Source organism: Echeneis naucrates, chromosome 6, assembly GCF_900963305.1.
Source record: "Echeneis naucrates chromosome 6, fEcheNa1.1, whole genome shotgun sequence".
In the NCBI taxonomy this organism is placed as follows: Eukaryota; Metazoa; Chordata; class Actinopteri; order Carangiformes; family Echeneidae; genus Echeneis; species Echeneis naucrates.
In genome coordinates, this window is record NC_042516.1 from 12508075 (window position 1) to 12520765 (window position 12691).

Consider the following 12691-nt stretch of genomic DNA (forward strand, 5'->3'; position numbering starts at 1 on the left):
GATGCACGTGCTGGCATATAAAAGAAAATAAGGGGATTGTGTTTCATTCGGGGGTTTTGTTCTTTAGTCAGAGATTTGCCTTTAGGATGAAGTTAGAGATTAATCCAACTTTACGGCCGAGAGCTCAACAAAACGCTGGCTCTGAGGGTCAAGCGCAGATGTTGAACATCAGACTTAAAATGCGTGAAATCAGTGAAATGGTATCAGATTAAAACACTAGTAATTTTCTAACTAAAATCTACCACTCATTTGTGGAGCAATCTGGTCATCCCACTAAAATCAGATGGGGTTTCGGAGTATTTCCATAACACACAAGGCAGATTCCAGTTATCCGAGTTGTATTTGCATAATAAAGTTAATAAGATTTGGAGAAAGCGGAAACACCAGCAGTAGTTTAATGTCAATATTCCCGGCCACAACAGTTGCGCGTGTGTGCGAAAATGTGTGGGAAAAGAAGTCTAAAACAATATATATATAAGCACAGTGCGTCAGTGCACGTGCATGTTTATATAAGAGAAGCAAAATTTAAATTTTAGGGATTTTTAAAGGAAAACTAGGATTATTTTGGAAAAATTGCATTACAGTTCTCTCCGTGTATTATTAAATATTATAAATGGAATTCACACACAGCTGATCTTCTTCACGAGCGCACCAAACACGCAACATCGTAACTTAACAAAATTAGGAAAGTTATTGTTTGATCGGGCAAGGAGAGTAGTATACCTACAATAATAATAATGATAATAATAATGATAATGATAATGATAAAGCGTGTTTAATGACAAAATAGTGTATAAATAGTAGAATTCTTTATGTACATTAAAAAACTCGTCATCTTGTCCAGGTATTGATGTAGATGCGTACAGATGAGAGGGTGCATGGCTGCGTGCCACTGACAGTCTGTTCAGTTTTTATAGCAGGGGATTTGTGGTGTAGTACTGTAATCGGTCTCTGTTCAGTTTCTTCTCCTTCATTCTTCTGTTCTGAAACCAGATTTTGACTTGGCGGTCTGTCAGATTGAGCATCCGCGAGAGCTGGAGACGTTTCTCTTTGTTAATGTAAACGCTGAAAAAGAATTCCCTCTCCAGTTCCCTGATCTGATACTTTGAATATGGACACCTCTTCTTGCGCGTCCTCTGGCCACCTGGAACACAATAAAGGGCAAAGGTCACCACATGAGATCTCTTGAGCACATTGCATCAGCGTGAAATAGGTGTGCCTCTTGCTCCGAACGCGGTCGTCTATACGTGCACTTTGGAGTTCAAGTGTTTCCTTCCTCTCCGGCACGCAGCTCGGCGATTTGTAAACAAAGTCTGGCCTTGATAGTGGAACACGGTGGGCATGAAGAGTTGCGTGTCGAAAGCGGTGAAAACGTATTGAAATGTGTAAAAGCACAAAGCTTTTTAAGGGTGAAGGCGTGGGCCTGGACCAAACAGCCAGGAGTCCCATGAATGAGATGTGCCTTTATTGTCTGTCTTTGCTTCCTATGCGAGTAAAATCTTGGGAAGCAGTACACAAAACAGTTGTGGGACTGAATTCCTGTAAATCCGGTGAATTTGTATATATTTATCTTTATAGAAGAAACAGGCGCTGTCTGCTCCAATGTCAGACTAATGTTGCTCAGCAGCCACTAAAGTCACCACTGAATAAAACCAATTGTAAATCCAAAAATTCGCATATTAAAGCATGAGTATGGTGAGCACAATAATCCCAAACACATGGACACACATATGGGAGATTTATCAAAATTGTTTGGATTGTTACTTTTGTTATATCTGGAAATATATATATATATTTAGCATATAAATGAAGTTTTACGGGCTAGTTAAAGGAGGATATTTAAACACACAAACGGAGGAAAACGCAGGGATTTTGTTTGAAATCTTGGAAGGCGATCTTAACGCCAAAGTCTTCACGGCCAATTTCAATCCCAAGCACGTGATCTTGTCGTTTATAACATAGTTTTGTTATAGGGTAAATCTGCAGGCCCTCCATAAACCTAACCTGCTTATAAAACAGCATATAAAAAGCTTTAAGAGCAGCGCGTTAGATTTTGCTACTCACTGCTGCTCTTGCTCTGTTTCTCCTCGCTGTGGCCGGAGGACGACTTGGGGCTGCAGCTCTCCGCCGTGTCCGAGCCCGGGTGCGCCGGGGGAGCGGGGCTAGCTCTGGCTGCTGGTCTGTCGGCGTCCGCCGCTTGCACCGCGGGTGTCGCGACGTGCTCCGCGCTCCCGTAGGCCGTGTCGAAGAACTGGTCGAACGCCTGCGGCAGGACGCCGTTCCTGCCGACGGACCCGTAGAAGCCGGGGGTCGGGTTGGAGGAGCTGGGGTGGCCGGCGCCGGAGCCGCCTTTCACCAGGATGTCTCCACCCCGTGAGGTCGGGCTTGACCAGCCGTCCCTGTGCATGATGTCCTCAGTGTAGCAGTGCGATAGGCTCCCCCTGCTGTGGTGCCATTTAGTCGAAGTATCAATGCCATAGTCTCTGAAAGCCACATCTCTCACGGACGGGACCTGTGGCAGGGCTGAGGACTGGTACGAGTATGTCCTGGGGCAAGAAGACTGGCTTTGGGTTAAATAATGAGGGAGACCAGTGAAGTCTGTTCCGGACACGTAGTAAGTGCAGCTCGGTAAATACATATTAGAGCCAGAGATCCGCTCATCAAAATCCATATTCTGCCACTGGAAACGTCCTATAATAATCCTCGCATTGTTCCTCCTCCGCGGTGCTGCGCTCCAGTCACTTTGAGGCAGACTGGTGGAGCAGAAATCCTTAGACCTACAAGCTGACGTGGGGATCCATCTCTATCCATTCCTGAGGGCCAAAGCCATGTGACCACTGGCACAAAATGACAGATAGCCTACGCCTCAACGTGTAGGCTATATGAGTCAATGAGTTTATAAAGAAGACCTTTGGCTGTATGGGGAAGGAAAAATACTGAGAGGGAATTTTGCATCGACCCGATTTTGGGCTATTTTGAAGGAGCTCAGTATCTTAAATAGGAGTTCTTCTTCTAGCACTGATTGGTGGTGCTACTTATAGCTGCCTGTATACTATTCTCCTTAAATTACCTTATTACAAGGAAGAAAATACATGGAAATTATAGCCAATTTCACACCAAGATGGTTAACCTGCCACTTTTTGGTAGCTTAGAGTCCTTTTCCTAAGCTAACCCTCACCTTAACCCTAACCTTAACCTCTGCGTCTCAATGCCCTTTAAGAACATTTTCGACCATGAAGGTTGTGTATGAGCATGTGCGTGCATGAGGCAGGCCTGTCATACATGTGCCATATATTTTGAAAGCAACCAGCACTGATACAGTTTCGTTTTTGTTTTGAACCAGTAGCTATGGACTCAAATCTCAGTATGCGAATCGAATACAACTCCTCTGGCTATATATAGACTAATCTAGTCGACAAGTGGCACAGTAATGTGAGTCACGCTGCGCTTTTGCCAAGCATCCGTCCAGTTTGGCGCAGGGGAGACGAAAAGACAATAGTGTGTAGAGACAGGGTTGTCTGTTTTCTGAATTATCTTATGGTTGATGTGAACATTTTGGAGTAACATTTTCAAAGCGATGCCTGATTTCACACAGATTTTTATCTGCCTGTGTGTGTGTGTGTGTGTGTGTGTGTAAAACTTGACACTCCACTATTTCAGGGTGTCCGCGTGTGTCTGTTTATCCGAACTATGTATAATGTACTGGGCGATTCATGTTGTGCAAAAGTAAAATGTTGAATTAAATACTAGAAGATGGCAACTGACGGCCTGGGTGACGTCCACGTCAGGGCGATCAGCTGATATGTGCGCGTGTCAACAAAGAACGCGTATCACACGTAAACATACAGGTGTTGTTTATAGGCTATGAATAATAATTGAATCTGCCGAGGGGGGCTCCGGTCTTTATGTCGCCTGTTCTCTTTGCAACGCCCAATAGAGCCCGTTGGACACGGGCGAACTCCCACAGTCCAATCCATTTTCATTTGTCATCGCTCCTGAGTAAGTGGGCACATGTGTCACATTTCACTAATCCTCTTATACAGCCAATTTCAGAATTTGGTCCAAATTCACTTTTCACACGTCAAATGCTGAGTTTGTCATGTGGGTGAGGGTTAGGACTGAATGGGACTGAGGATTTCACTCTGCCCAGGTGGCTTTGCTGTTTCACTTGAACTGAACTTAAACGCACAGCGTCTTGTTTTCGCCTGCTAACGTGAGAGACTGTTGTTCATTTGGCCATTAAACGTGTGTTACATAATGAGTTTGAAGGCCTGATTTTTTTTTTTTTCATTCTATGGTGAATTATTGAGGCCCTCAGAGGTAGCGTCAGCATTTAGGCCGAGGCTGCCGGAATCACCAGTTTTATCACATGAGACCTCTCTGCTCCACTTTATGCGTCCAACAGGGTTTTTGTTTTTTAAAAACAAAAAAGGTTTGACCCGATACAAATGAATAGGTAGAAATTAAAAAGCGTTGGAGGGATAATTTTTGGCCAGGAAATGCGTGTAATCTCGTCGTGACAAGAAACGAAAAACAAGATATTAAACCTTGACCTCCAGTCGGTTAGAATGAAAACAAAGTATGTGGACTTTGTGTTTTTATTAAATGTAAACTTATCTATCTGGACCTATGTGCGTGATACTTTGGATTTAGATAGAAATATCAAACAGAAAAGTATATTAAAAAACAACGGGATCTTAAATATCTATGATGACCAAAGGCTAATTAAAACGAGCATAAAAGTTTTTCAATTTTATTTTTTTTTTTTTTTGGGGGGGGGGGTCGCTTTAAAATTAAAGTCTCGTCTCACTTGTCTTGAAACCTTCAGTGAAGTTGGAAAATACAAATTTAAAAAGGTTCAGCAGAGGATCTGCGGATAATAAATGTATGACATTTATTTAATGCAGCATCAAACGGAAACGCCGAGAGTGTAAAAATACATTCAGTCGTCTCTGCTGCTGATGTGGCTGTTGGGACTCAGCTGACGGGGATTTTCAAAATCAAAGCCGTATTCTTGGTTTCCCTGAATTTTCTGTCGACACGTAAAACAGGAATGTGGTTCACTTTAGCTGTCTGAAAATCTGCGTCTGGCTCTTGCGTTTCTTGGTACATGAGTTTAGACAAGGGCCCGTTTTAATATTTATCCAAAATGTGATCTTATTCATTTATTTTTAAAGTTTATTATAAGGTTTTTAAAAATATATGACATAACTTGGAGCATTTTTGATCAATCAAAATCAAAATTTGTGTCTTGCGTCTTGGCCTATTTAAGGAAAGACATAAACCCTAACCCTAACCCCCCCCCCCCACACACACACAAACAAATAGCAACAAAAAACAAATAACATACGTTAACATACAACAAAAAGGATTCTTTACATTCATCTTGTCTTTGGATTAAGAGCTGTAAATCAGAATGACAGTGACAGCAGGTTTGAAACCTGTGTGTTGGGCTTTGGTGGTGTGGAGACTGTGTTTCCATTTTGAGCTAAAATGGTTGAGAATAGAAAGATGTAAATATATTAAATCCTTGCACGTTAATGGTTATTCGTGATGATGTGGAATGGTTGCCTTGAGCAAAATTTAAAATGCAGGCTACTGAAATTGACCACGAATTAATACTCAGAGGAAAACAGGTCTAGAAAGTTATGAGTTGGAAAAACAGTGCGATTCCGAAGTTTGAACACAAAAGATCCCAGCTGGGCTTTAGTCACATTACTGTGCGTTTGGTTAGTTTGCCTCTAAAGGGACCAACTATTGCAGCGAATGGACAGATATAAGTTACTCAGGGGTTCAGGTTATTATTATGAAGTGAACTAGTTAAATATGTATTTCCTATGATGTGTGGAAAGTGTGTCTGGGCTGTGGGTATGGTGGTAGTTGGGGCGGGGGGGTTGTCCGGATGCAGTGAGGGGGGCGGCTGAGGCTTTTACAACTGAAGGCGCTGTAAAACACAACCGCTCAAAAACCTTAATAAAACTTTTAAGGTGTAATTCGACTGCTCTAAGAAAATGTGCTTCATTCATTCATCTTCTATCTCTTATGCATTTCCGGGTCGTGGGAGGTACTGGAGCCAATCCCAGCTCACTCTAGGTGAAGGGGGGGGGGGGGGGGGTCCACCCTGGACAGGTCACCAGTCCATCACAGGACCAACACAGAGACCAACAACCACTCACACTTTCGGACAATTTAAAGTCCCCAGTTAACCCAAACATGATGTGTTTGGACGGTGGGAGGAAACACACGCAGACGCAGGGAGAACATGAATAACCTCACAGAAAGGCCCCAGGCCGGGAACCGAACCGGCGACCTTCTTGTTGTGGAACAATGACTACACCGCCGTGCTGCCCTAAAATGTGCTTTATTTTATTTTATATTGTTAGTTTTTAATTTTTAATTTAATTTAATTTAATTTAATTTTTATTTATTTAATTTTTGTCTGTGGATATTTTAAGGGATTTGCCACGTCGACATTTTACCTTCAACTGTATTTGATTTTCAAATTAAGATAATCAGGTTCATTGTACAACATATAACGCCACTGCTCAAAACACACATAGCATGATGCTTTGCCTTGAGGATTTGTATTTATCAGTTGAACCACTTGAATAAATTCTTTTTTTCAGACTTCTACTGTGTGGATTTTATTTGATCCATTTCACTCCAAGTTTCAATTCTGGTTAGATGGTACTTTTTCCCTCTCCATAACTACTGTTGTTGTTTGACACAGATTTACTTTGTGTTATTATTATTATTATTATTATTATTATTATTATTATTATTATTATTAGTATTATTATTATTATTATTATTATTATGCTAAAGGGGCCGTGTGGAGTGGGGTGCACTAACCTGAGCTGCTGTTAGGGGGCGCAACGGCACAGACCAACAGGGGAGGGGGGCACATCTGCACAGGACCCGCACAGGAAGGTTTCTGAGGCCATCTCAACTAAATAGAAGAACATTTACACCAACAACAAGCCAACAGAGTGGAACAGGGACAGCAGCCCGAATGTCTTTAAGCCATGTCATGTTTCCTCAATGACCAACACATCTAGAAAATCTATCAACAGCCTGGCTTCTCCTGGTGTTCATAAGAAACTGTGCTTTCGTTGGTTAAATCTCCAGTTGAAGTTTATGCGCCTACTTAATGCAACAAATGCCCCTTTTAAAGGGCACAAACTAGTCCGGCGGTTCAAATCCACCAGAGCAGCTGAACCAGCAACCTGTGTTTCGTGCCTGGCTGCAGGAGGTGAACAGTTTTAGGTCAGTGCCAAGGCCCGCTTTTAGTTTTTAACACAGAGAAAACAGTCATTGGACTGAAGCCCGTCGGCATACTGATTCTGCAGCTCACCCCGGTAATGTAATGAAATAAATCCTATTAACAACAGTATTTCAGGGCGAACCGGTGCCATGTGAGGTGAATGTTAGCCGACCTAATGTTTTTGCTTTCATCCAGTATTTCACCTCATTTCTATATATGTATATATTTTGTATTTGTTCTTGAACATTGGGGCAACAGAGCTCTAACCCTAACCCGTACGAGGATGAATGCACACACAAAAAAACAAAACATAACACATTTGATATTTTAGGCCATCAAAGGATAAATATGAATGATTTTTTTTCCCATTTTGAACAGGCAATTTTAGAAACGAAATTTTAAAATGGCACTACAAAAACACAAGCGGATTGTTTTTTTGGTTTTTTTTGCGCAGTTAGTCTTTGACATGTCACATGCATTTGGAGAAATGGACCGCGGATGTAACAAAGCAGAAATTCACCGGTCATTTTCCTTTCTCGGTTCTTTCAAATAATTTTGTGTTTGGAATTTAAAAAAATAAATGATCCCGAGTACCTTTAAACACAATGCTTAATATGAAAACATATCGGATAGCAGGACTAACAACAATCATAACAACAATAATACCGTCGCTATGAGGGCTTTTTCCTTTGAAACTGTTTCATCGTAGATTATATTTATTAAGTACGAGATTACTCCCTATATTTTTGTTTCTTTATTTGTACAATACAATATGAAGCTCCTTACATTATATACAGTAAAATAATAATGGCGATGATAATGATAATAATAATAATAATAATAACACCATAGCTTAAGTGTAGCTGCTCTAGTTATTAGTGAAGAAAGTGTTCTCTAATATTTAGGAGTTCTTTCCTTCGTTTACAAATTTTATATGGTGTATTTCATTAAGAGCAGGTGAAGTTATTAGCTTTGAAGTGATAGGTAAGCTCTGTCTTTTCCACACTCAGCCAGTGGAAACGGACACAGATTAAAGCTGAAGGGCAGAAGCTGTGCTGACAGAGCTTCACCACTAGATGGCGAAGCTGGAGGGGTTTGTGCAGAGCTCCGTGCTGCTCCCTGTTACGGCAGCACAGGCCTCTCCACCACTAATGGGTGGGAGCTTTTGTTTTACCCTGAGTTCTGACCTCCAAAAGTCACTCCGAGGGCATCAAACACCCCCAATAAATTTTCGATTACAAAAGGATCAACGAAAATGACAACATCACAATGCATCTCTCAAACATTTATTGTCAAAAATCTTCGGCTATTGCAGTCAAAAAAGGGAGGATAGATAGTTGCAGTCAGATAGTATTTACATGTTTAAATATGCCCAAGCTTTCAGGACTTGTCCTGACTGACGGGCGGATGTTGCATAGTTCAGTTCTGATGACAGGCGGGTTAGTCTGAGCGAAAACCCTGCTTAAAGAAAGAGCCCATGAGGGCCAAGTGTTGGTGAACTAGTGAAATGCTCAGACTGCCCCACGGTTGATACTGTTTCATCAGATACTGCCTACTGAACAGATAAAACGAAGAGAGGAAATGGTTGGATTTAAAAAGGTAAATACGAAGCCGATGGTGTGAATGAATTCCCTTTTCTGAACCTTTCAAATGGCGAAATAGCCGACACTTAAAGCTAAGAGTGGATTTTAGGCCTATGTAAACACACAAAAAAAAAGTGCTGGAAGAGAGATGGGTAAATATTTTCCAGATTCATTACCGGTTATTTCAGTTTAGAGCTGTTTGTTTAGCTTTGCACTGTGCTGAGCGCAGATTGGAGCTGACAGATCTGTCCCACAGCTGGAACCGGAACGGCCTTAACTTCTCTGTCGGATAAATGGAGTTAAAAGCGCAGGGAGTCACAGAGTGTCTCAGGCATTCAAAGCAGAGTCTTAAGGTTCTGGTCAATATTTTAAGGTGGCCCATACATCCCCTCGGAGGATCGCCTTGGTCAATGTGCTGCAAGCCATTTCCGATCTTCTGTCAACAGGCCGCAAAGACTGGTTCCAATTAAAACGTGAGGACGGAAATGTGCAGGTCAGAGCTCAGCCGCTCTGGCGACAAAGAACCCGTTCGTAATGTAATAAATTATAGCACAGTTTTTGGATGAAAGCGCATCCGTGTCCGCCTTTGGCTCCCACGTTTCAGTATTTTCCAGAGCTAACTGGAACTCTTGAATTTATTTACGATTTTCTTCTCCTTTACGCGCCTGTTCTGAAACCAGATTGTCACTTGTCTCTCTGTCAGGTTTGTCTGGGCCGATATCCGTCTCCTTTTGTCCTTGGTGATGAATTTATTGGTGGCGTACTCCCTCTCCAGTTCTTTGAGCTGAACCTTGGTGTATGGCACACGCTTCTTTCGCCCACGACGGATAGAGCTGTCTCCACCAGATATGGAGTCTGTGAGGAAAGATGCATTAGATTTATATATGTAAATAAATGCATATATTTGTATATAGCAAACGCACAATTCTTTTATTCTTCCAGGCGAGCTATGCACCGAAAAATACCCATTTTACACATGAAGTCTCATTCAGCAAGAAGCCTATAATTACAACCTCCCATTAACAAAGCATTTTTTCCAGTTACCGTCAGAATAATAATAAAAAAAATACCTTGTAAAGAGGATTTCCAAAGAGGGTTTGATTGGGGCTGCTCCTTGCTGCAGTAAACTTGACCACTCCAGCTGTTGGTGATGGCCCAGGGCTGGTATGGCTCCATGGGCAGCAGGGGCTCATGCCTTGGCTCAGATGGCGCACTGAGCGCAGGTACGACAGGGACATCCAAGTAGCTGGGTTGGTAGGGACCCGACGAATAGCCCTGATAGAAGGCAAATTCTTTCGCCCTGCTTGAGAACTCCTCACCAGACACCGACGAGTCCATGTATTTATCGCCGTAGCCAGGGGGCTGAGCGCAAGGCTTGACGCCGCCGTGAGACATCCGACATGGGTAATAACTGCTGCCAAAATATCCATAAGGCAAAGAGGCATTGGGTGAGCTCTGGGTAGCAGAACAGGGACTACATTGTTTGCCAGGCTCCCCCATGCCAGAGACTGGCACCTCACTCGCCGTGTAGGTGGTGCTGGGAGCCAGCGAGGTTGGATGCGCTAACAAATTCCTGCACTGGTTTGCAGCAAAATTGCCTCCAGTGAACCCTTCCATGTTTTTGCTTCTTTCATCCAAGCCGTTGTCGTACAGAAACATCACCGGGTCAATCCAGTGCGAATGGAGGAGTAATGAAGCGGTCATAGCATGCCTTACATCGAGACGACCAACTCTTTTTCAAAATCCCCTCGACTGAACAGAGACAGGGACTCGGGCAGAGTAACGATACCCACACGCCCGAGTACATAAAGATCGCAAGGTTATTGGCCAGGGCCAAACACGTGATATGCAAAGGAGATGATAAACGTCTAGACAGCAGATAATGCAGAACAAACTGTGTTTGGGAGGATGTACAGTACATCAGCGTATCCAATAATTTAACCCAAACTAGCCCCGCGGGATTTTTTCTGAAATATTAAGGAATGATGTGATTCTTGAGCTAAGTGAGGCTGCGGTGTAATGACAGTTTTCTCTATCAAGTAGTGCAAACAGAGCAGAGAGCAGAGCACATGACGAACAGAGAAGAACATAGCTTGAGAAAAAAAAAAACTGTAAGAGATATACGTATTTGTTTTGGAAGAACTGATGCGTAATTACGCATGGCATTAAAGTTAAACACGACAAGTTCAACAGTGAGATAGAAAGGATTTGAAATATTTGCATTCGGTTTATTTCCTTCAGTTTGAACTTCTGATGCGCCTTTTAGTAAGATTCGGTCATAAGCAGAAAAAGGAGCATCATACTGTGAAGTGATCTGCACTGAAGGCTTTTGAAAGCAGCTTTTCATCATAATGGTGAAGCAGACAGCTTGACATACAATAAACACACACTTATAGTGATGAAAATCAAATGTTATAGAGTAATGAATGCATTTAAATATTCCCACTTACAGTACCGTTGTGTGAAAACGTACACAGAGGCTGTCCGCCACATATCAGAGGAATGCCACATTTGGCTGCACTTTTCCTCATACTGGTTGGACGTGGCTCGAGGCCAAGGTCAAGTTGAAAGTTGCAGTCTGGCCAAATAGGCACCTAAGAACAGGAAGCTCGGAGAGAAAACAGCTCAGTGCCGAAGAGGAGACTTCATTCACTGAATATGCTGCTTTTAGCACAAATAGCCTCTTTTGTTCTCTCCCTCCCACTTGAACACTTCACACCAGTCTTTTGTAGTAGGATAAAAATCCATAGGATCAAATATAGTAAAAACACCAGCCCAAAATGTATTATTCTATTCGTCTAAGAGTAAAAAAATGTAAGGGAGGAAAATAAAGCAGTTTTAAAATGTTTGTGTATTTCTACAGCCTGTATAAAATACCGACAGGTGGACCTGTGTTTGCCGATGCAGGACGCAGAGCTAAAAACAGTTTACACATTGTTTATGGTTAACGCCAACGCGCACTAAAACCTTCAATCTTGTAGGTGTCCGATGACAGACAAGGTTAAGATTAGTATCAAATTAAATAGTTTTTAACCGGCAGCTTTTTCTTCTGTTTTTGTTTTACATTCCAATATTGAAGAGAGGCCACAGACGCAGAGGAATGTGTACCCACCTAAATTTAAACTTTATTTATTTATTTAAATTGAGTTTCCCACCTTTTGAGGTTGTAAATCTTTATGGCTCAAGTTCATAGCTTGTAGGCCAGCGCGAATATGGATATACGTTTTAGGAAAAACAGCACAATATTTTTATGTCAGGCCATTTTTGTTGTTTCACCACTCCGCTGATAACCGACCTTAAATCTAAGCCTAGTCTATATTAATTGTCTGTTTATTTCCCATTTTAACGCACTACACAAAAATGTCTTTTTTTTTTTTATGGAACCAGCGAGAATTGGGTGTAGAAAAATCATCTAAATTTCACTGTCAACACGCAGAGCCACGGCTTTGGTTCACAAACGTGAAAAGATGAAAAATCACAGTATTTATTTAAAATAAGCCATTTGGGTCTTTTTGGCTGAACACAAACTATGTTCATTTAATTAGCACACGGAAAAGAGTCTCGCCGTCTAATACCAAGTGGTGTCAATTCATACCTACAGTACAACTTGCAAAACACATCAAGTCTGAAATATACAAGTATCGAATAAAACATTTAGTCGTATAATGATGCGCTGAATTACGGAAGGGAGCAGCGATGACCCCGTATTCAGACAAAAAAGCTTAGTCTGTCCAACGAAATCTATTGTATGTTCACAACCTTTCGATAGTCACTTTGGGTTAAGAGACCTGACAAAATGTGCTTTAAATTTTCTTAAAAGCACGATTTTGTTTCTATTTCAGCG

General features: G+C 41.9%; 2 protein-coding genes across 2 annotated transcripts; both read right to left on the reverse strand.

Moving 5' to 3' along the window:
• Positions 1-911: 911 nt before the first annotated feature.
• Positions 912-2671, reverse strand: hoxa11b (homeobox A11b). The gene is made up of 2 exons (XM_029504837.1): positions 2068-2671; positions 912-1144 (listed from the first exon to the last, which is right to left on the reverse strand). The coding sequence occupies exons 1-2, from the start codon at positions 2669-2671 to the stop codon at positions 912-914; spliced, it is 837 nt and encodes a 278-aa protein (XP_029360697.1).
• A 5937-nt stretch (positions 2672-8608) lies between these two features.
• Positions 8609-10608, reverse strand: hoxa13b (homeobox A13b). The gene is made up of 2 exons (XM_029504659.1): positions 9918-10608; positions 8609-9702 (listed from the first exon to the last, which is right to left on the reverse strand). The coding sequence occupies exons 1-2, from the start codon at positions 10549-10551 to the stop codon at positions 9464-9466; spliced, it is 873 nt and encodes a 290-aa protein (XP_029360519.1). The 5' UTR covers positions 10552-10608; the 3' UTR covers positions 8609-9463.
• Between the last annotated feature and the right edge of the window lie 2083 nt (positions 10609-12691).

Bases quoted from the DNA above. Each gene is read 5' to 3' on its own strand.
- hoxa11b (XM_029504837.1), bottom strand. From the start codon at position 2,671: ATGGATTTTGATGAGCGGATCTCTGGCTCTAATATGTATTTACCGAGC. The intron at 1,145-2,067 runs GCAGTGAGTAGC...ATTGTGTTCCAG, and splicing joins GGAGAAACAGAGCAAGAGCA to GTGGCCAGAGGACGCGCAAG.
- hoxa13b (XM_029504659.1), bottom strand. From the start codon at position 10,551: ATGACCGCTTCATTACTCCTCCATTCGCACTGGATTGACCCGGTGATG. The intron at 9,703-9,917 runs GTATTTTTTTTA...CTTTCCTCACAG, and splicing joins TTGGAAATCCTCTTTACAAG to ACTCCATATCTGGTGGAGAC.